The sequence below is a fragment of the Tenebrio molitor genome, chromosome 4 (assembly GCF_963966145.1).
Source record: "Tenebrio molitor chromosome 4, icTenMoli1.1, whole genome shotgun sequence".
Taxonomy (NCBI): domain Eukaryota; kingdom Metazoa; phylum Arthropoda; class Insecta; order Coleoptera; family Tenebrionidae; genus Tenebrio; species Tenebrio molitor.
In genome coordinates, this window is record NC_091049.1 from 381427 (window position 1) to 406028 (window position 24602).

At 34.5% G+C, this 24602-nt stretch overlaps 1 protein-coding gene across 3 annotated transcripts in view; it reads right to left on the minus strand.

Moving 5' to 3' along the window:
* The window catches only part of LOC138129954 (potassium voltage-gated channel unc-103-like), a 94545-nt gene extending 69943 nt beyond the window's left edge, over positions 1–24602 (minus strand). The window contains exons 1-2 of one of the 3 annotated variants that reach the window (XM_069046292.1): positions 23435–24602; positions 6789–7019 (exon numbers count right to left, since the gene is read on the minus strand). In XM_069046292.1, the coding sequence (XP_068902393.1) occupies positions 6789–7019; positions 23435–23510 (307 nt within the window). In that variant the 5' untranslated portion in view covers positions 23511–24602. The remainder of the gene's footprint in view (positions 1–6788; positions 7020–23434) is intronic. The other 2 variants (XM_069046290.1, XM_069046291.1) reach the window with 2 other exon arrangements.

Sequence of the window (24602 nt, forward strand, 5' to 3'; positions counted from 1 at the left end):
TCGCAATTTCAATTTTTTTATTGATAGAATCATCCACATAACCTTCCGCAATTCCACTACTTTTCCATCCTCCCACACGTTTTAGTGTCAAAATATCTCTACCTGCATCCACAACCATTGTTGCTGCTGATCGGCGAAATGAGTGACCTGTGTATAATTCAGGTTCTTGTAGCCCTAAGTATGTTGCAATTTTTTTCGGTACACCGCCAATAGTGTGCTGGCCAACATTGAGGGAAATACATTTGCCATTACGGTAGGTTAAAAAGAAACGTAATTGGTCTGCTTGACGAGGACGAAGAGCTGCATATTTTCTGTACAAAACACAAGGTTGAAAACTGCAGCCCTCATCTGTGATCGTAAATCTCCTTGTTGTTAAATTCTTTGTATTCCGTAAAGTGACGATAATATATTTCTCAACATCTTCTACGTCCTTCACCGTCAACGAGAGAAGCTCGTCACACCGGCAAGCACCAAAAATTGTAATCACTTTATATAACAACCAATAGTCATCAGGAGCTTCAACAAGAAATTTTTCCACTTGCTCTTTTGTTAAAACCCTTGCCTTCTTCGGCACGTAACGCTCATTCTTTCTCTTGAGAAAAGCAATTACCTTATGAAATCTACAAATGTCAAGTTAAAATATCACTTTTTTGACAACGTCTGTAATAGGAAAACAAACCTGCGAACTTCAGCATTTTCTTTAATTTCCAGGCAGCTTTTTAACATGGACCATTTCGACCACAAAGAATTGGGGCTAAATTTGTCTGATAGTTGGTGAAGATACACCAAAAGAACGTCTTCCGTTACACCAGTTACGTTATTGTTTTTCTGCCAATTTTTAAATTCTTCATATTCTCGTTCATATCTTGCTAAAGACTTCGCTGGCAGTAAACTGGAAGCCACGTTTATAGCTTCCTTTTTGATTTCTTCTGGCACGTTCATTTGAGAAAAAATCTTGACGGAAATAAACAATTTGAACAAACGGCGCGTTGTCATAGTAATTGTACTTCTAAGGTTTCTGAGTTTTGAGCAATAATTTGGAAGAAAACAGAATTTGATCATTTTTAATTTTATTTAGTAAAGAGAAAAGTAATTTTATTTACAGAACAATACACATTAATAAACAAGTAATAATTAAATGTATACATATAAATCATAAACAATGGACTTCTTCAAGTGGAGTTACATAAGGCAGAGTGCCTAAAATACTTGCAGCATTTCCACGTTGAATTGCCAATGAGATTCTTTGGTAGAAGAAAAATTTTGCTCTAGAATCTCCGGATTCAGTCATAAGTTTTGCACCAATGAAATCGATAATTTTTTTACATTCCAAACTCCATGGACCTAACGTTTCGAAAGCTAATGCTTTAAAAATATAATTTGCAGACTTTAAATTTTTATATTTGTCATGTTTTCGTTTACTTGCTTCTTCGGCAGCTGATCCTGCAATTATGGAAGTTTTTCTTATGTAAGAATCAGCTAAAGTGTCAACACATGTTACATCCCATATTAGGCGTTGACCTTTACTCCATGGAATGAGTGTAGCACCATCAGGTCTTTTACCATCGTCTCTCAAGAGGCCACATGGTTCAAGAGAGGAGGAAATGTGGATAGAACTTAAGGCTCGCTGGATAATTTGATTTAAATCTGAATGTCTTGAAAATCTGCCCTTATTTTTAGCACAACTAAGTCCGTGACGGCCATCATTTGAAACTGTAAAGCCGCAGTGGCAAGTATGTTTCTCAAAAATTTCAACACCAAAGCGATTTGCTACACATATTTGTAAAATCTTGTTATCCATAAATGTACCGATGTTTCTGGAGGGAAAGGCATGAAGCCAAGCATTAGATTCCTTTCTTTGTGCGGCAAGAAAACGAGCTGAACCAATTTTATCACAAAGATTAATTTCATTGGCGATGATTCTTGTTGTATTGATTATATCCCAGCCTTTTTGTAAAAATGTTTCCGTTGGAAATGTTTTACCATTTAATTCAATCCATAATCCAATAGCTTCTTCAGCAAAATGAACACTAACCTTTTTGTCCGTTTTTGGTAATATTTGAAAGACTAGGTCGTGAACACCATGTATTGAACCAAGGAAGGCTGGGAGAGAGATATCTTGAATTTTCCTAATACCGAGACCACCATTTGAAATAGGAAGGGAAGCAAGAGTCCATTGATTTTCATTAAACTTTATGTTTAAAAATTTTTGTAAACTGTTACGAATAGCATTGTCTATTGATTTAATACAATTGGGAAATTTCCAAAAGGTAGATGTTCTAAGTAAAAAATTTAATCTTGGAACAAAGAGACAATTTTTTACCAAAAAATAAGCCGTGTGTGAGTTTAAATTTTCTTGTTCTATATTTTTCAAAAGAAGAAAAACTTTTTCAATTTTCTTTTTGGCAATGAAATCAAAACCATCTTCAAAAATTGGGCTTCCAAGTAATTCTAAATTATTTTTGTTTACTACTAGAATTTCTGATGTTAGCGATTTGAATTTTCTTAAGACATCTTCATCAACAGTATCAGAACAAAAAAAAAGTTCACATTTATTTGGGTTAATATGTAGACCTACTTCCTTGGCCGTGTTGATAATTCTTTTAAAATTTTCAAAAACAATATCAGGAACGTCAGCTATTGTTGCGTCATCTAGATACCAGACGTTTAATTCAGTTGTAATTGATTCAACGATAGGATGAACTGTTAAGCTGAAGGCCATTGGTCCGCAAGGATCTCCTTGTTGGCATCCAACTACTGAAGGTATTATATAGTTTCCAAAGAAAAGGTGTGAAGGTTCTCTATAGCACTGATTCAAAAAAGGAAATAATGACGGAGTTTTATCCTTTACTTGTTGCAACATACTATCTCTTTCGATAGAGTTAAAGGCATTTGAGAAGTCAATTTTTAAAAGTATTTTTCCAAAATTTTCTGGGTTATGAACATATGTCCTGACAGAATGAATACAGCTTTCACAACCAAGTTTTGTAGCAACTCCAAGTTGATTTGGTGTCAAATAAGAATGTAGATCGCTCTGCAGTTTATAACATCCAATTTTTGCTGCAAGTCTTCGAAAAATGTTACCAATGGCAATAGGGCGAATACCACCATCTTTCTTCTTTAAAGCACAAAGAGAAGCACCGAAGATGAAAGGACACATTTCATTAATTATTTTTCCTGATAATAGAAAGTTACAGAGCAAGGTAATTGAAGATAATGCTCTTTGTCCGGCTTCACCAGCAGAGACAGATATCATATCTTTTAAGAACTGCGGTCTAAAACCATCTATGCCTGCAGCCGACCCACAAGGAAATGAATTAATGGCCTTTTTGACTTCAATTTCATTGACATTTAATATCTGGCAATCAGTAAGGTTTATATTTGGAAATATTAATTTTCGTGACGGTTGTGGATGTTTAGATTTAAGAATTTCCAAGGTTTCATCATCAAATGTCGCTAAAGTGTCGTTAGAGCTGAGTAATCGAACAGAGCCTTTAACATCAAAATCATTCATTTTAGCTTCTATAATTTTTGAAAGAGAAGGTTTGTTAATTTTTTTCTTACCATTTTCTTGCAAATTAAAATTTATCACATTTTCTTTTATAACCGATGTGAGAGATTTTTTTAACGATTTTTCGGAGATATTGAAAACTTTATATGAAAACAGAAGAAGATTAGACCAGGCTGTAATGGAATTTGAATCTAGACACTCTTTAATAATTGTGCAAAGCTTGACCGCTGCAGAATAACGTGCACCTTTCGGGATTCTACGTATGGTTTTAATATGAGATTTTGCATTCGCTAAATTTTCTTTCAGAATTAAAAGTTGTTTACCTTCATAAATCTTCGAATGATCATTTATATTAAGGATTTGAGGGTGTTTCTTCAATATTTCTTCGGGTGATCTTTTGATATCTTCAAATTTATTATTGCCTGTCGAAAAGTATTTTTGAGCTCTATGTATTCTTCCATTATGAATTTTAAGACCCTTTTCACTCTTGAAAGATTTGTCACATTGAGAACATACTTTTTCGAAAGTGTTTTCCTTAACATTTCCAGAAGATACATATTCTTTTGATGGTCCTGCTTCTATCGAATCTTTTTCGGAAATTTTAAATGATGATATTTTTTCCGCAAATTTTCCACTTGATGGGTATTTTAAAGGTAAATATTCGTCTTCGGAAAAATCAGTGTCTGACATTGACGTTCTGACATTGACGTTATTTTATTTAGTTGTTTACAATTTAGTAACAAATAAAATATTATACAAGACACGCCAGGTAACTGGTTTTACTGGCTCAAGGAGGTAACTGACTCGTCTTCGACTCGTCAGTTATATCCTCCATTCGCCAGTAAAAACCATTTTACCTGGCTTGTAATGTAAAATACTATAACGTAAAAAATGTCGCTCGCTTCATAGATGTCAAACGTTATTTTGTCAACGTACATGATTTATTTTGCAAAAGACAATTCTATTTAGGACTAACTGACATTTTACATTTTTGAGTTGATCAAAGTGAGGTTATGTATCTCTCGTTCGAGAGAGAGAGAAAACGAGAAAATTTTTGAACGCCTTTATGTGTTTGAAATAAAAACTTCTTATTTAAAGTGTTGTGACGTGACTTTGGTATAGGTACGTTAACCGCTTTTGAAATATTTTTAGAAATGGAATTAAAATTAGAATCCGCATTAATTTGTGATAAAGATAGGGAACTAATATCGTAGCTGTTTTTGTGTTTATAGAAGAGAAAAAAATACGATTACATTACCTGCCCATAAATGTTATTTTATCAAAGGAAGAGAAACATGAATCGGCACTTAATGATTGTGAACTTGATGTAAAAATTGATAACAGACAACAATTTCCATGCCGAGCTTAAAATAAAAGCCTGGCATGACTAAACTTAAAATAATGAGAATTATTGTTATTGTTGTAGACTTATGAAAATGTAAATGTGGTTATTTTTGTTCAAGTACCGTGCAGTAATTTTTAAATGTAAATGTTGAAACAAAATTAGGTAAATGTGTAATTTGTGCGAATTGTAATTTGTATACCATTGGGTGGAAATAGAAAATGGTATAATAGTCCAGTCAAATTCAAATTTTTCTTCCATTAATATTATAATAATAAAAAATATGTAGTTGATACAAATCGGTTGATTAGACCCTATTGCACATTTACACCGGAGAAAATATATGAACCATATGAAAAAATTAGAAATTTCGCAATCATTTTCGACAATTTCTTAATGTGTTTGAAATTCCCGCTAATTTCAAATGGCGCCGGCTTATGAGACGGGGTCGGTAAAACAGATACCATTATTATTACGACCTACACACTGATTGAAAAAGAAAAAAATCATCAGAAAAATCATCATACAGTAAAAAAGAGTGAGTGTAAATAGTGTAAATAGAGTAGTGATTAAATAAAGACATTAAAAAACTGTAAAAAAAATAAGACTTCAACATAATGACATTCATTAATCATGCTAGGTACTTTTATAAATTGTAATTTTATTTTAGTTTAATTAAATTTTTGTTACTGTTAAAAGAAAGTAATAATTAAATAAATAAGTAAAAGTAAGTAGGTAAACATGTGTGTAGTTAAATAGTTAATTATAAGAAATTGTACATACGAGTATTTACTGATTTAGAGAATGAAAAAATAGTTACTTTTGTTACAAAAAACAAATAAAAAACACGAGTATCTTAAAAAGCATTGCCTTCTTCTTTGGTAACTATTCAGTAATCCATAACTGTACCCATTTTTTTTCAACTTTTCCTGAATTGCCCCCTGAATTAGGTAAATAAGTAGAATTTGATGGTTTTTCGATACGTTGGTGAATTATTGTTCAAAATGGTAATGTTCAAAACTTATCAATTTTCTTTCATAAATACTTGAAACAAATCGTGACTTTTGGATCTTCACGCTATTCAATTTCTACTTAATTACATTTTATTCCAATCATTAATTTTTTATCCGCATAGTAGTGCGCCATATCGATGTTCGCGCACTACTATGCGGTCGCAGGCCATTTTAAAGCACTAGTGCTTCAAAATCATCCAAAAAGCCTTCGCCCTTTTGAGCATTCTGAAAATAATTTGACGTGATAATAATAAACCCTGGTTTACAAAACGCCATTTCTTCAATTTGGATGATGAAAATTTCGAAAGAGTGAAAATAAATCGCTATTAATTCGATTGACACTTTGGCAGTCGCATGGACAAGCGCCATCCTATTCACAAAGGGTATAAGACAAATTAGACATAATGTTCAAAAAATATTGTACAAACTTCGATGCGAGAAGACGTATTCAGTACATTCGCGCAAGTAAAGCACTCGCTCCTTGGTCGCTCGTGCCACAAATAATGCGCTCATGCGCGTACTTTCTCCTTTCCGGCGACAAATCTCTTGGCGGAAGATTATCTTTATAAAAACACGGTCCGTGTAATTATTTCCAGATCGGTGTCGTTTTCAGGAGTTCCCCAAACATGCGGCAACCACCGCACGAATTGATTGCCCCGTGCTGCCGCCACCGCGTCTGATTTAACCGGCGGCGGTTATCTCGACCGTGTCATCTTTGTTTATTGTTGTGTCGGAAATAATCCGGCGACATAACGTTCCGATTATGAGCGTCCGAGTTAATAAAATTTGAAAATTCAAAAACAAACACTCCTAAACTGCCCGTTTGTTTATCAAACGCAAAATTAGAAGCTTCGTAAATACGAAACGACCGAAATACACGCTCTTTGTTTTCACACTTGCGCACACACCCAACACCACCTACCGTCTTTCCTGTAGTAGAGGATCTCGGCGTGCTTCTCGACGCCCTCCTGGAGGGCCTCCCGCAGGCTCCCCACGGCCTGCTGGGATGTGAGGGGGCCGCAGAGAAACTCGCAGGAGGCAGGACGCTGCATCACTTCCGCCCTGGAGTAGCCGCTCAGTCGACAGAAGCCGTCGGAACAGTAGATTATGTGGCATTGTCCTTCGCGACTGTTGGCCACCAAAAATGAACGATCTGAAAGCAGAAGCAGGCTCTTTAAGACGTTCATCGTGGGTCTACATCGAAAATAAAGTGGGGCCGACGTGATCCGACACCGGATTAGTTGTAAGCAACGTCATGAAACTGAACAGAAAAAATCTGTAAATAATCCCGTCGGTCGACGCCGGTGACGTTTATTCAAATTATTTTCACCAATCTGACACTTCGATTAAAACAACCGCGCCCAATATAATAAACAATTAAGGAGTGAAATAAGCGGAGACTGACAGGGGCATTTGTCTGCTGCCAAGAAAATTTATAACACCAATTAAAATTCGTAGACCGTATTGATTGATTATAATTATGAACTGTCATGTTTGAATGTTAAAACAATTACTTGTGTGATGTTTTACTTTTTTTACAAGCGGGAAGCTTACACACACGAGCGCAGCGGGGATCCAGGATCGTATCAAGTTGAATATTGTCCATTTGTACTGATTAAACCTTTACAAAGCCCAGAATATGAGAACACCCGCGGTAAATGTCCTGCAAGATGCTATTTTAATTTTAACAGGAAATTGGTCATTTCTGAGTCTCAGTGTTTATTTAGCGCTGCCTGTTTTATATAAATGTAACAGTTTTTTGACAGTAACAGGTTCATCTCGTTTTTTTTAAAATACAAAATTGATTCAGTAACAGATGATTCGATTTTTTGTCATTATGTCGTATTTGAAGTGTAAACGGTTAATTGGAAAAAATTAGTGAAAAACTCGTAAAATCGTGCAGATATAAAAGTAAAAACACATAAATACATAAACAATCTCGTGAGTGCACATGTATGAGGAGCATTCAGCGTTTATCTCCTGCCTGGGAAAAGTCACTTGAGTCTCTGACTGCGATATACACATATCATCAACGAATAGTTTTAGGTGCCGGAATACAAACCTTCCGTAACTTCTTTCTCGAAGATAACTAAATATTCTGAAATATGTAAGTCACTAAACATAACACAAGTTTTCGAAGGGAAATAAGTTGCAGAGTATTTCACAATCAATTGTCATTGATTTTGTAATTCTAGCTGTTTCTACATGAATTCTATAATAGTATATTATTCGACGAGCCTGTAATGCTGACTATTACTCACGAGGTGAGGTTTCTGGTAGTCGAGTACTATAATATACCATAACCTTCCGAGTCGATAATAGCCATTACACGTGAGTAGAATACAATGCTTTTTCTATTCATTTTTTGCTTCTTATTAATGAAGATGATGAAGATGAGTAATGAAGTTCCAAAATAATTGTAACATATGAGTAATGTGCTGTATCACAGTAAATTTTATAAGCCTGTGGGATCATCATTTATAAATGCAATTTTGCGATCGGTTACAACCGATAGAGTAGCGGCTCATTACTCACGCCCGTGGGTAATGAAGATTTATTATTTAACAGTAAACGCATGAATTATATATCTATGTTTTCGTCCACTTTTTATTACAGTATAAATTGAACCAACCCATTTACAGTAGGTACTTTAGCAACTCAAAACTTTGTAAAATTAGTAGCAGTGGATTTGGATTTTTTGTAATTTTTTGTTATTATCACTTCCGATGCGAATGGGGAATGGCTTCATCGGTTGTAATCTAAATAATTCAATGTCCTGTACAAAGAAAATCGACTCTCTATTACTTAAATTAAATTATTTATTGCCCAAGTTCGTGTAGTGGTCATCAATTTAATGAAATTTTTGTGGATATATTCAATATCATTTGAATAAGCTTGAAACATTGGGTTGTAGGAATATGTGGATTTTTCCCATTAAAAACAATTCTAATCAAAAAGAATCATCAATATTTTTACATTCATTAACACAGACATTGCGTCAAACGTGAAATAAATTTTTAACAAACCGAATCTTCTGTTTTTAATAAATTGTCAATTACTGTGGTCCTAACAGTTAACATTTGATCGATTCATTTTTATTTCAATCGATCAGTACGATCGTTTAGTGTGGTAAAATTGAATTTATTACAACATTACCGATTTGTAAATCTAAGTACACGAGGGATGAAAAGGTGTACTTTACCTTTTCATCCCTCGTGTACTTATTGCCCTCGCTGCTTCGTGCTCCTTTGTCACATAATTTACTACATTCTATACATTTATACAGTTACCGAGTTATTTATTTCACTTTTTCACTATAATTTTTTTTTCTGAAACAGCCATCTCGTGACATTTTATTTTTCCAAAGGGCCCTAAATAAAATACCTTTTCTCCCTACCGGTTAGAAATGTAGGCTGTGGATACCTCATTTGAGGTGAGAAAATTCAACTTTCTCGCTAAGGTAAGAAAGTTAATCATGAAATGTTTATGGTAAAACTGTACCAAAATACAAATGTCAAAAGTGTCAAAAGTGAAATAAGTTATTGATAAATGAAAGCCAATTCAATGAAGTAAGTTGGTAGGTCAATCATATAATCTGGAAAATAAACAGATAAGCTAGGTAGGTAGATTACTTTACCCTGTTTATATCAAATTTTCGAACAAACCTCAAATCTTCAAATGCGATGACAAGTTAATTAAACAAATAACACAGCCTACTATTCAATTCTCAAAATTTTCGTTTTAATCACGAATATAACCATCTTTTTTGACTTTTTTCAACAAAGTTGTGCCGGTAGGGAAAAAAATTGTATTCAAACCTTGTTAAGAAAGTGTCCTTGCAGACCTTAGGCACCTCGTCTACGACTCGGTTTATAATCTTTGCCTGCGGTCTGCAAGAAACCACTTTCTTACCTTGGTTTGAAATATACTATTGAATGACAACGAACTCCAGTCATCTTTGCAACACCAAGAAATGTTTTCGACTGTTTCAATAACACGCATCAAACAACGGACGATATTGGCAGCTTCTTTTGTGTTCGTCGATCACTTTCTAGTTTCAAACACTAGATAAATTTGTACTGGATCCGGAGAATAAATTGGAACGTTTGTGGCATTTGCCTCTCGTGTAAATTTTCCGAGAGAAAAACAAAATTAATCATCCGGCGTCATGAAAATGTCAACTTCTTGTGATAAGAAAATACGCTCAGATAAGAAAGTCATATTTTCCCGTCACAAGTACTTTTTGTTCGTAAAATAATGAAGGAAATAATCAGATCAGACTGAAGATTAATAAAGCTGGGACGTGTTTACAAGTGCGAAATTTTTCCGAAAATTAATATTTACTTGGCCTGGATAGCTCAGGTTAGTTATTGATACTTTCAGGATAAAACAACCTTTAGCATAAAACGTACTTGTAATAACAATTACGTTACAAAGCGGAAATTCCGCTGTTTATTTACATATTCATATTTGTGCGTTTTTAAAACGTGAACTGCTGTTTGTAATTCTTCAAAGAAGAAAAAGTTATTTAAAATTCATATTTTACCGTTCTAATAACTCAACAGTTTTAATGATGCATCACATGTTGGATATTTACAGAAAACAGTTAATAATAAATATTCCGAGTTGCTGTTTGTGAACATTCGTGTGTCTGTGATCACTGCGTACGGTGCTAGGTGTCAAGTTATGATTACGATAAAATTTGCAAGTTGATTATTTTAATGAAAAGTACAATCTGAATCTAAGTAAAAATTTGTGAGTAAAATGTTAAGAAGAAAAAGAAGAAAAATGTTGGTGGTTATACAACAAGATTGTCCTGAGTGAAGCTTGTCTTTTTTGAACGCTGGTAACTCGATTCGTCACGAGCGAGCTTTCAGCCACGTCAGCGCCGAAAGCTAATCAAAATTCGTGAAACCCATCTGGGAGTATTTGCACCGATAATGGCTTCCTGAAAGGAATACCGAAATGCGTAAAAGAATTTTTCCAGATTTTCAGATTTCAATTCGACCACAGAATTCTGACACCTCGACAGAGTGTAACGCACAAGACGAAGTGAAAACGTATTTTTGCAAGTTTTCGTTCGATTCATGCTTCGCAAGAGAAAATCGTACACCAATAAAAAGCGAAAACGTCAAAACTGTAAATAAACTGATCTAACGTTTCTGAACAGTTAAAAGCGATTGCATTTTTCACGGATTCATGACACTTGATCAGATTGCACGTACGTCGGTGCTTGTAATGTGAGGCTCGGGTGTTCGATAAAAATGCACATGAGGTGTTGTTCTGTCAAGGTTGCTTTGATGCATTTTGCGCGAGGGTGAACGGTCAAACGAATTTTCTCTTGATTTTTAAATTAGAAAGTTGTAGATTTGACTAGGAAACTAGGGAATTAAGAATGTGGAAATGTTCGAAAAAAGAAATTATTGAAGGTTAAAAGCGTATTTTTTTCGAATTTATACAGGTGTCCCCAAAAAAGAAAATGAATCCATAACTCCCTTATTTATTGAAGGATTTTAATTATTTATGCACCAAATTAAATGGTTGTGAATAGGATATAAAAAGGCCTAATAAATTTACGTATAGCTCTAAGGGGTTCAAGGCTAAACTGTCAAAATCTTTTTTTTTTTTTTCAAATGGGAACACATATTTTTTTTTTTTTGTAATTCTAATAGAGATTTTTATTCTGAATAGAACAATGTATCACAAGTAGATATACACTTACATACCAAAAATACAAAAAAAAAAGAAAAAACGCTACTATCCCTAAAACTGCGTTCTGGGCAATCCCATATGTTATTATTTGTCATTTGTTTTTCAGCAAACTGAATTTGGTTATTACATTGTAACGCAATGCATTTTGATAGGTTCTCGCATCTGCATAATTATTTATTAAAGGAGGAGCTGTTAAATTATTGTCCTCGGATGACTCATTAGCTTCATTCAACGAAGATGTTGCTGAAGAACTTAAAAAAAAACATCCTTCACCATCTCGCGAACTTTTTTTCCCAGACCCTTTCAAACCAGGAGACATTAGTTTAATAGTCAATGAGCAAAACGTTCGAGAAGCTATCAATTCATTTCCTGCCGGTTCTTCACCAGGTTTAGATGGCATGAGACCACAATACTTGAAAGATATCATATCTTTGTCAGCGGGTGAAGCAGGTCAGAAGGCACTAAGAGCTTTAACCAAACTGTGCAATTTTTTATTATCTGGGCAACTTCCTTCAGAAATCTGCCATTTATTGTATGGCGCGTCTTTATGTGCCCTTAACAAAAAAGATGGAGGAATTAGACCGATCGCTATCGGAAACTGTTTGCGAAGATTGACCTCAAAGCTAGCCTGTTTTCAAAGTCGAAATATTGTAAATTCGTATTTATCTCCACACCAACTTGGAGTTGCAACTAAACTAGGATGCGAAGCAGCAATTCATACCACACGAACCTTTGTTAATAACGATCAAAACCGTGGCAAAGTTCTTCTTAAATTAGATTTCAAAAATGCCTTTAACTCAGTCGAGCGGGATTGTATTCTGAAAGAAGTCCAATGTCATACCCCACTTCTGTACCCTTATCTTTATCAATGCTATAGAAATCCTTCAACTTTATTTTTCGGTAATCATTTAATTTCTTCTTCTGTTGGAGCTCAGCAAGGAGATCCCTGCGGTCCCATGATTTTTAGTCTTGCCATTCAACCAATTATTTTATCTTTGGATTCTCAAATGAATATATGGTATTTAGATGATGGAACCTTAGCTGATTACCCAGAAGTAGTTTTATCCGACTTTAAAAAAGTTATAAATTTATCTCAGGAAATTGGCCTTGAATTAAACTTTAACAAATGCGAGATCTTTTGCTGTTCTGGAGACACAGATTTAAAAGTCATAAAGGAATTTCAAAATTTAGCACCAGGCATTAAAATCTGTGACCGAGAAAGTTTATCTCTTTTAGGCTCTCCAATCTTTGACCAAGGTTTCAAAAACACCGTCGAAAAAACTATAATTACAGTTGAAAATCTTTTAAACAAAACTGAACTCCTTAACAGACACGTGGCTTATACTTTAATCAAAAACTGTCTTTTCATACCAAAATTTAATTTTTTATTAAGAACAACTCCATTTTGGAAATTTTCTAATTATGTTAATTCAATTGATTCTTCTTTAAAGTCTTGTTTAGAGAGAATACTTAATTTACGTTTAACTGATTTACAATGGCGTCAGTCCACTTTACCGATTAGATTTGGTGGTCTGGGAATTCGTCGCATTTCCGATATTTGCCTCCCTGCATTCCTATCTTCAATTAATGGGGTTAAAAAGCTTGTTTCTTTATTACTAAACTCAAAGGATAATGAGCTTAATATTCACCATTATGATGAAGCTTTAGCAGCCTGGGGTGTAGCAAATGAGAACGAAATACCAACAATTCCACAATTTCAGAAGAATTGGGATAATATTAATATCAAAGGAATAATTGCCAATGACTTAATCTTTAATTCACCTAGAGACTTGGCTCGTTTTAAAGCTTTGCAATGCAGAGAATCAGGATCTTGGTTACATGCAATACCTTCTCCTAATATTGGTACTCTTTTAGATAACACTTCCTTCCAAGTTTGTATTGGTTTAAGATTGGGTTGTAATCTTTGTACACCTCATATTTGCAAATGCAATGCGAAAGTTGACGAAATTGGCACCCACGGTCTAAGTTGTTTCAAAAGCAGTGGTAGATTTTCAAGACACACTGAAATTAATTCCATTATCAATCGGTCTTTAACTTCAATTCATGTGAATTCAACTTTAGAACCAAACGGACTGTCTCGGGATGACGGAAAACGCCCAGATGGGATGACTTTAGTACCGTGGATTAAAGGTCAACCTTTGGTTTGGGACGTTACTGTTGTAGATACACTTGCAGACAGTTACGTATTGAAATCATCTGAAGTCTCAGGTTTTGCCGCTGAAATGGCTTGCAAACGCAAACATAGCAAATATAGTTCAATCATTTCGTCAAACTACGTGTTTAAAGGTTTAGCATTTGAAACCTTAGGCCCTTGGTGCAAAGAAGCCATCGATTTCATTAATGTCATCGGAAACCGACTTATCGCGGAATCAGGCGATTCAAAATCAAAGAAATTCCTTTTCGAGAGGATTTCCCTTGCCATTCAACGTGGAAACGCTGCAAGCATTCGAGGCACTTTTCCAGATTCCGCAATATTATCGGAAATTTTTGTATTATAAAACAAAAATGTTTATGTAATTATATTATTTATTAAATGTTTGCTTCCGTAATTAATACAGAAATAGATACAATTTTAATTTTAACAGAAAGTTTTCTCCTAATTTTGAACCACATTTATACCCACCCTGTGCACCAAAACATTTGTGCAACGGTTTTTTTCCCATCCAAACCCACCAATGAAAATTTTTGAAATCTTCCCAAAAAAAATCGCTCTAAATTTACCCGCGTGCTCCCGGTGTCAACGCCAAGGACGGGATGAACGTTTCAATCATTTCTGAGAAGTCCGAACATAAATATTTGGGCATCGTCGACAACTCCCGGTTCAAAAACCGAAAAGACACACTCCAAAGATAACAAACAAACACAACAAAAAAATAAAACGGGGTAAACGTTCACGAGATACGCCACTGGCAAATAAACAATCGATCGCTTTTTCAACCATGGGGGGGTCACCGCCGCCTAGTTTCCAAAAGCGGCATCCATCTCTCTCTATTTTTAGAAAATTTACGACCCAGATGAACTCTTTTAAAACGGCATTAAGCCGCAAACAAAACAAACAATCAAGCCGTTTGATGTTCATAGAAAATATCAAATGACCTCAGGCAAAACAAAAACCGCGTCGGCAATCGTCGCCACGTGCACGCGGAAGCGGCCGATCCTTATCTGATGCAGTATGATTTTTCAACATTTTAATTTGGTCTTGCCGCAAATCGCACCTCTCCTTCTACCTGACCGTCCAGAAAGAGAAAGTAGACGTTTGTGGGGTCGAAAGCACCGATTCGGATGAAATATTGATCGACTTGCACCATGTATATGGTGTGTAAGTTGAAGTTATTACACAGTGTCATCTAGCGGTGGACATGGCACTTCACGGAAAAGGACTGCATCGCGCGTAATTACCTGCCGTGACAGTTGAATTGATTTTCCCGTTTTTCGGTTTTAATGATCACAAACAAGTTGATTCGTCACGAACGAGCTTTCGGCTCACATCGCCGACGAAAGCGGATCAAAATTTTTTTCAGAAGGCAAGGCGAGGATTATCGCAGACGAGGGTCCTGCCGTGCGGGAGTTGGACGCATATGTCCCAACAACAGGTCCTTTGTGACAAGCGCAAACAGGTATAATTGTTTCGCTAGGCAGCAGGTGTCTTGGAGTACGTCCTGCGGGAGTAGCAGGAACGATAAAAAATTGTACACTGCTATGGAGCTTTTGGCTTGAACTTTAACACTTGAAGAGTTTCGCGAAAGATGTCAATGATCAAGTACTAGCTTTTCTTATGAACCATAAACGTGTCAAATTAACGAGGTTTGAGTTTATCAACGTTGTTTATGACACCGATAATGGTAAAGTTCTTCAAAGCTTTGAAACGTAACCAAAGTTTTCTGAAGAATGTATTCCTCAGGGTACTAATTTAGGAGCAATAGTATTCGAGTGGTTTGACGGTTTAATTTCTACATTCTGAAAATTTCTGTGCTGTCATGATGAGGAGCTACTAATGTAGTTTTGTTTGTTGTTCATTGGAAAAAACTTAATTTAATTAATTAACTAAATTTCGTCATCTTCGAAGAGATTTGTTAATTACGTTAACTACGTTATCATGTTTACATTAAATGTTTTAGTGTCATAACTGTCCATGTCAAGATAAGAAATTGTCTTTTGCTTCTATGATAAAAAGAATAAATAACGAACTATCTTTGTACACGTAAAATACAATGAGGAATAAGTTTCAAATTGTTTATCGTTTTGTCAAAAAAAGTATTGCGAAATCAACATGTCCAGTTCTCGAAGGCAAACTTTAGAGAAATTTACAAATTTCTATGATTCGCAAAAAGAATCCCAACTCCTCAAACAGAAAATTTACAACCAAGTATGGTAGAGAGCGTTCAAAAAATGTTTGTAGTCAAGTATACTGTGGTTTTCTCTCCTTGACAAACGTAGGTTGTCTTTTTAGGCCGTATGCTTTGACATTTCCTTCAAATACATAACCTCACTTTGATTATCATTTTAATATAAATTGATTTATTTATGAATTTAAATGCTGAAAAAACTAGAAATCTTTTCTCAATTAGTTTTGAAAAGAATTTTGCTTTTAAAAAAAAAATTCACACTACTCTTTATTTGATGAGAAAATGTCATTTGACATGATTGATTTGACAGCTGCTGAAACTAGGCCGTACGTTAACCGAAACAAAAGCACCAAGTTACTTCATCACACGTGTTTTTGAACGCTCGTTATCTCGTCCCTGGAATTAGCAATTCTCGAAAAACGTTCTAGGCCATAACCATGACCTGTCTTTAAATTGCTTATTACGTATTTTTCAAGGAGAAAACAAATAATTATAGAGTATTGATTCTTTAATTTTGAAATATCAAGAAATTACATTCGATTTGTACGTGGGAGTACATTTTCCGTGTCTCTGCAAAATATCTTGTGGTTAAAATATTTAGCTTCTCTTGCTCCATTTTCCTTAAACCAATGTAGTACCTAACACAAGCACTTGTTGGAATAAGGTACCAGTTTTCAATAATGTAACTTCGTTATTAATTTTTTCCTTAACATCTTTCCTAATAAGAGAATAGGTATTTTTATCTCTTTATTCTCTATGAAAATTATGTTAAACGTTACAGTTCCTAGTAACGTAAAATTATACAGGGTCGCTGTTAAATATGGGTAGAGTTGATTATTTAAAAAACCCTTTGTACTCGTAGGATCTCCGTGAAACAATTTTTTCAAGTAGAATTTTTATGAAAGATAAGATTAAACAGGTGGTACGAATGTAGGCTTATTTATTTAATAATTGTTTCTGACTTAGTTTTTTCGTTCTTGTTGTAAAGAAATTTTTAATTGTGCATTGAATTTATCCTTTGGTTGGATAGAACAAGAAACGAGAAGTTTTCAGAAATTAAAAACGAAAGTGTGCCTATGTCGACAATTTAATTTAATAATTTAATCAATGAAATTTCCCAAGTTACCCATTCAAATCCTACAACAGAGAAGAAATAATAATAAAATGCCCTGAAAGCAAAATTGGTGGTTTTTATTGCAAGAAAAATACTACGAAAGATACATACAACCACATTTGTAAAAAATTCAAAGAATGTGAGTATAATTTTTTTTTTAATCTGCGACAAAAAAAGTATGTACCTACCTACTCGTATATCCGATAGGTTTCACTGCAAAAGAATTCGCTAGAAGAATGTCAATGATCAAAGTCAAATAAATAAGTTATAAGATTACGAAAAATTTTAAAAAGACCTCCCGGCAATAAATTAGCAATTTTTCTGTCCCATTAAATTTTCTGTAAAGAAAATTTTAGCTATTAACATACCTAGGATGTAATGACTGTCATAACATAACGTAACAGCTGCGGATATCAGTTTGAAATCAGAGCCAGCTTCCGAGCTAGGATTTTAAGACATCTAAGGCTGTTATGAAATTCATTACTTTCCCAGTTTATTCAATATTTTATCGGTTTTTAAATCCAAAAACTCGCTTCAAAATAGATTGAGTTGATCGCGTTTGCATGATATGTTCAGGTGTCATAGTTACATTTGGTTGTTTATACAAACAGACATTTCGCAAAATGAGTTTGAATGATAATGTTTTACCGAAAAACGTCTTAAATGAAGCAGAACAACCTTTATTTAAAGCTTGTTCTGCTTCATTTAAGACGTTTTCCGGTATTAAGCTTAATACCGGAAAAATCAAAAGGCAGATAGGTACTTATCTGAAATCATACGAAACATTTAAACAATGCGACTTCCATATTGGTTACTCTATTCCACTAGCCAATAGGGAGGTAGCATTTCGTTGCAGAATTTTGTAAATGGCGCGCGAACCGCCTACCAGGAAAAAATACATACGTAGTCTTAAAATTTATTGTAATTACAAATTAAAATAAATTTTGCTTAAACGATGAAATGTTTTTTTTATTTTTTATATCTGTAAGGTAAAATTGATAGGTATAGGTATCGATACGATACCTACATAATATGTATCAGTATCGTAAAATTTTTACAGCAAACAATAAGGTTATGCCCGCCAAAGTTACCAGACTATTTTTGTGTAAGTAACGTAGATCTTAACTGACAGAAAACGATAAATTTTTATTCAAATCTACATAAATATTGTCATTACATCCGCCTATTGCGAATTTCTATACGTAGGCTTTTGCTTTTCAGAAGAGATAGTTTTTAAGTGTTTCAATTTTTTTCTCTCTAAATACGGTACAATTCTATAACTTGCTTCTACCTAAATATTCTAGTCCTTCGAAAAAAATTGTACTTACCTAATCAATGTCAATGCTAATCAAATTTCAATTCGTCAACAAATTTTTTGTTTTTTTTTAATTTTTAAGATAATAAATAAATATAAACAGAAATGGAAAGTCAGTACTTTTTAGTACCTACTTTGTTTTAATTTATGTGCTTATTATTTTCAGGTTTATGACCTTTGTCGTATGTAATAATGATTAATATACCTAATCTTATTGAGCTTGTCTCTTAATAACCCTGTAATTTGTAAAATACTATCAAAGTGATAAGTAGAATTGGCCGTGATTATGCTAATCAACTCAGGTAAATAAGATTAAAACACAACACAACATAATTGCCTTGGGAAAAATTTTAAAAATGATGGAGTTAACAAGATAGTATCGTGTGTTCCAATAAAAACTCACTCGCAGTAAGCCATGACTATAGAGGTAGATAGACTGGTCATGTCGATTTTAGGATCATTGGAAGTAGTTCATTTGTTACTTACAAATTTTCATCATATTGTAAGTTGTGACAGATAACCTATAAATTTACTTTAGTAGTTCATTTCACATCTGGTACTAAGACATACTTCACTTTTGTCATGGCTTGCTGGGAGTGAGTTTTTTGTGGAACACACGATAGAAGTAGTGTTGCCCAGAAACACCACCCATAACAACATGTCGTATTTTATGCGAACGAATTGAATTTTCCTTTCTCAAAACAAGCCATAAAAATTATTGCCGAGCTGAGTACAAAAATCCCTGTAATGCTGGCGGGGCAATAAAAGATAAACAGAACAAGCGGCAATTAAAAAATGACCAAAGCGAATAATAACACGAAAATTTTTTACAAGGCGCTAGAAAACAAACCGGGCAAAAATGAATAAACCATTAAGATGTTGTATTTAATTATGGACGAATGGCTTGTACGTAAGATGTTTATCGGCGATCGATCGGAACGATACTGGAATAAAATTAAACGACGTTTAATAAATCGTTTATGGTAGTCATGCCCACTTATTGTGTAGTGATACGGAGAGTCCATAAACAATAACGACTTGGAGTTGACGATGCAATATGACGTGTGACGTTTCTCATTTAACACATCTGTCACATTTGACAGATGAGGGTTGATTCTACCTATAATTGCAATCCAGAACTATTTACATTATACAGCGCAGCGGTTTTTGTGGAACGACCAAAATAAATTAAAGGTTTGAACCAAAATTTCAAGGAATTAAAAATCGCTTTGTATCTGTTATTCCAGAGATTCTGTGTTCCTATTTATATGTATATCTAAATAATCGGCGCGCAATATGTTTTTAAAATAACGCAAGAAACGTGAAAATTCTGTCGCGGTGGTATCTGCGCATTTAGAAAAATTCTGATATGATGTGTCGATATTTAATAAGACGAAATACGTACAAGATAATACAACATAATAATGAAAGATAGTTATTCATGTAATATGTGGATAAAGCACTAGTTCCTTGTACAAGCGGGAAGTTTGCACACACGAGGGCAACGACTGCTTTAATCCCTCGCGTAAAAAAATCTTAAGATAAACTTCAACTACTTTAAATATGATACAGCCCTCTGTGGTTCTGGAATTATTTTTTTTACATGAATTTATTCAGATTAGGTTTTTTGAATCAAGGCCAAAAATTAAGAAATGGCACCTGTGAAAATTGTCATCTAAATTAAAAACTCTGTTCCGTAAAAAATATTTAGACTATAAATTTCTGCAGTTTTTAAACATTCCGGGTTTTGATTATACGTATGAGACAAATGAAAATATATTTAGCATTGAGATTTTAAATCAAAATTATATACAAACAAGGAAAGTTCAGTAGATAAAATGTCTTGTCTTAACTATTTGAGAGAAGACATTTTAAAGTGAAAAACATGAAGTAATTAGATTTTTCTTCAGACAAGGAATAAAATTGATAGTAAAAAGTCAGGCTTAAGTAATATAGAAATATCTGAGATTATGAAAAATGAGAAGAATTTTCGTGGTGTTTTTGGTTAGTCAATTTAAAAGAACCGAAATTAATTACAGATTATGTATTTATATTTTTTGCCAGATGATTTTCAAGAAATTTCACATACTCGTATTTATCAAAGACCTTCAGGTGATGTTTTAATAGTTGTTAAAAATTTATATTATTTAATTGATTTTCCAAGTTTTAATGTTAAAAATGGATATAGGTAATGGTCAATCTATTGAAAATTTAGGAATACCAAAAGGAAAAAGAATTGATGCAATATTTAGAACTTATTCTGGAAAAACATATACAATGTGGAAACTACTTATGGAATAAATTCAGTAATTTCAAAACTAACGACATTTGTCGAAAACGCTGAAACAAGTCAATTTTTATTTCTCATAGTGCTTATTTTAAGTTGGTTCACTTTTTCATGACGTCATCCATTTTTCAGGTATGATGTCATCACCAATTTTTTTAAAAGACAACCCCCACTTTTTTCTTCTCTTTGTGATAGATCTTTGCACTAGCTAAACGATGAATGAAAAAAATCGATACCTTACCTATATAACATTTTCTTTTTCAAATCACAAATTTTACTTCAAAAGTTTAATGTATAATTTTTAATGTAAAATTTTTTTTGTATGTTAGTTGTGAATTGTCAAATTGTCATTAAATTGGCAATCCTGGTAAAAATTACCAAAACTCGGCGGTGGGAATTTCATTTTTTAATTGATAACTCAATTTTTTATGGAATTCGATTTCTAAAATTTCCACGCCAGGTTGGTCTTATATTTTTATGATTCAATGCTAGATATTTCTTTATTTGCTTGATGTAGTCCAGTCGTCAGAATATTAGAGCATGCAAAAATAAATAAAATAAGATACTTGTAAGATGTAATTATTTGAAAAATGTTAATTTTTAAATATACCTTAAAAACAGACTTTAACAATAAACAGGTGTAGTTTTTATATATAGCTGGAAAATTAATTGATTTTCAATTTTAGTAGATAGTCTAATATGTGTAACTTTTTAACTCAGATTATTATGCCTAGTTTTCTTAGTCATTTTCCTATTTTCTGTGCATTTTTTTCAACAAAAACCACAGATTCAGTTGTTACGTCTGGCTCACATTTTTTAAGAACTCATAAAAAAAAAGGGTTAGTCTTCCTTATTTTTGGCATACAAATCTGACTCACATTTTTAAAAAGCCCATAAAAAATAGGATAGTAGGTCATTTTCTTAATTTTTTGTGTTTTTGAAAAGACCTCAATGGCTGTTCTTCAAACTCAACAAACTTTCAACGACTAAAACTTGAAAATCAACTCATTTTCCTAAAAAAATTGATGATTTGGGAAAATCTGAGTTAGAAGTTAGGGTTTAAAAATAAGAGTAAAAAGTCAAATTCAACGTTGTTTTTGATGTTTTGGTAGAAATACCGATTTTTGTTGAAAAAAATGCATAGAAATAGGAAAATGACTAAGAAAACCAGGCATAATAATCTGAGTTAAAAAGTTACACATATTAGACTAATAACGAGTGTTTTAATACCTTGCGTAAAAAAAATCATGAGATAAAATTCAACCATGTACTTCAAATACGATACAGCTCTCTGTAATTCCCGAATTACTTTTCTTGCATGAATTTATTCAGATTACGTTTTTTGAACTAATGCCAAAAATTAAGAAATATTAAGTGTAATAAGTGTACCTGTAACGTCAAGCTTAATCGATTCTAATGGTGCAGTAAAAACAATTAATTTCTTCTTTAACATTTCAGGTATGTGGCTTTATGTTTTCATCCTTAGTCTATGGCACCTATGAAAATGGTCATCTAAATTAAAAACTCAGTTCCGTAAAAAATATTTAGACTATAAATTTCTGCAGTTTAAACAGTCCAGGTTTTGATTATACGTATGAGACAAATGAAAATATATTTAGCATTGAGATTTTAAACCAAAATTATATGCAAACAAGGAAAGTCCAGTGGAAATAGTGAAGAGAAGACGTTTGATTAAGTTTAGGTGGAAAACATTAAGTAATTAGATTTTTCTTTCGGTGTTCTCAAATTTGAAAAACAATTCAGGAGTCGTAAAATTCGTCAGTTTGTTGACTTTATTACATTTGCAAAAACCACGGGAGTGTCCGTACATCTGTATAAAAAATAATCAATATTTACTCTTCTTTTATTACTCTCTATTTTCAGACATTTCCTTAGTTTTCATTCGAGGCAATAATCTGGCGGGATCAAATTAAATTTCGGGAAGTTGTCAAATGTTCGCAACATTTGTCGAGATAATTAAATGCCACGTCGAATTTTTCTCCGTCACTGTAGGTATACAAAATAAATTGAAATTTTAATTTAATAAACGACAAACTCAAATTTACCGTCGTCAATTAACGAAATTAACTCGTGTTTACCAGACTGTACCCCGAATGCAATTATCATGATGATACCATTATCCGAGCTTATTAGATTACGTCAAAGCACCTGGTGCAGAAGAGCTCGTAACCTTTGAAAAATATGAACCGGAGAGTCGTAAGTAATAATTTCGCTTAGCGTCAACAACCAGACACGGTTTATTTGTTGAACGTACAATAAAGCGTATTTACGGTGAAATTAAACAATCGGAATGGAGATTTTTATCGAGTTCCACCCTTCCTGATCCATTTACGGTACAAAGGGCCTTTCAGAAACAGATTCTAATTAAGAGTGTCGAAACGACGTTTACAAATCCGGGATCATGACGAAATAGGTATGCAAATCCGGACCTGAATATCGCAATTCCGGGAGGAAATTGCGATTCTCGAAAAATATCGAACGCCCCCTCCCCTGCAAGGGAACGGCTGCCAAACACATTTTATTACACAAACAATTCCAGGTCGTGCGAAAACAAGCCGGAATTTTTCCACCCTCCGGAAATAAATTAGAAATGTTTCAATCCTGTCCCCGTGAATTTTTAACGTTTACGACGCGGCTCCGGATTGCTTTTTTCGGGTTAATGGGACCCGGGGCGACTTAGCGCCCTTTCTAATTAATGTTTTGACTTTTGACAGGCAGTGGTGCCAACCGCGAGCGATGCGATTGTACTCACTGTCTGTGTCGAATTTCCTGATGATTGTTTCAATAAGCGTGGTCCTCGGGGCGACAAGACCTCTTCTTACCGGCATATCAGTTGTTTGGGGTAACTAATACTACCAACTTAGAGTTTCCGAATTTCCTTCTCATTTTTCAGTGATTGGTCATCGATGGATGGAGTGAATCGTCGTCGACTCTTGTACGTATAAAAAATTCAGGCTTCCGTCGTGCTCCCCTCAGCGTACAAACAATGAAAATAAGGCATCCATAAGGCAAATTTAGCGTAATTTATAAAAAACGTTTCGAGCTATTTCAGTGTGTTTTCGTGCAATTTAAAAATAACCTCTAGTAGGCCGCCACACCGGAAAATTTTTCGTTTGGAACACAGCACACTGGGTCCTCCTCCGCACAAGCACAGAACACCACACTCCCGTCGGACGTGTCCCCCGGGAACATCACTTCGCATAGGAAACAGACCCGACTGTGTACAAATCTATACCGCAGGTTACAGGAACAATCCGTTAAAAATACACCCCTTCTGGGGACGTGCGCGCGCACCCCGCACGCCTCGCTAAGACTCGAAATTTTCGCGACATTCTCGTCCCTCCAAGCTCGCAGTGTCATTCAACTGAGCTTTCGCAGGTGGCAGGAGTCGCGCCAGCAGGAGAGGCGCGCGCACGCCCCCGCTCGTTCGCCGTCGGAGGTGTGTTCTCCCCCCGTGGGGTTGGAGAGGCGCGCCAATTTGGCCGGCGGGACGGGGCTGCAAGAGGCGGGTAGGCAACACGTAATGCGCTTCAAATTGAGCTTCCACGTGGAACTTGCCCCGACGAGGGAGCGATTCGCGTCGGGGCTGGTTTAAATGTTGATTTGAGCTTGACGGAAGCAATTCGAGCGATCGTCGATCGGTAGGAACCGATCGGAACAGTAAACGAAGATGTGGGAAACGATCCAGGAAGAATTCGATTTTTTTTTAACATGTTTCAGCCGGCAAGTGAGCTTTGATTGGACGGTTCTGATGCGTGAAAAACCGATCAATCCTAACGAATCGATGAATAAATGATCGACTTGATGTAAACAAACCAACTTGTGTTTTATAAAAAGAATATTGACCGAAGGCTTTTGACACACCGCTTTATCAACATTATTTTTTAATGAAAGTGTAGAACGAAAGTGACATTATAAAT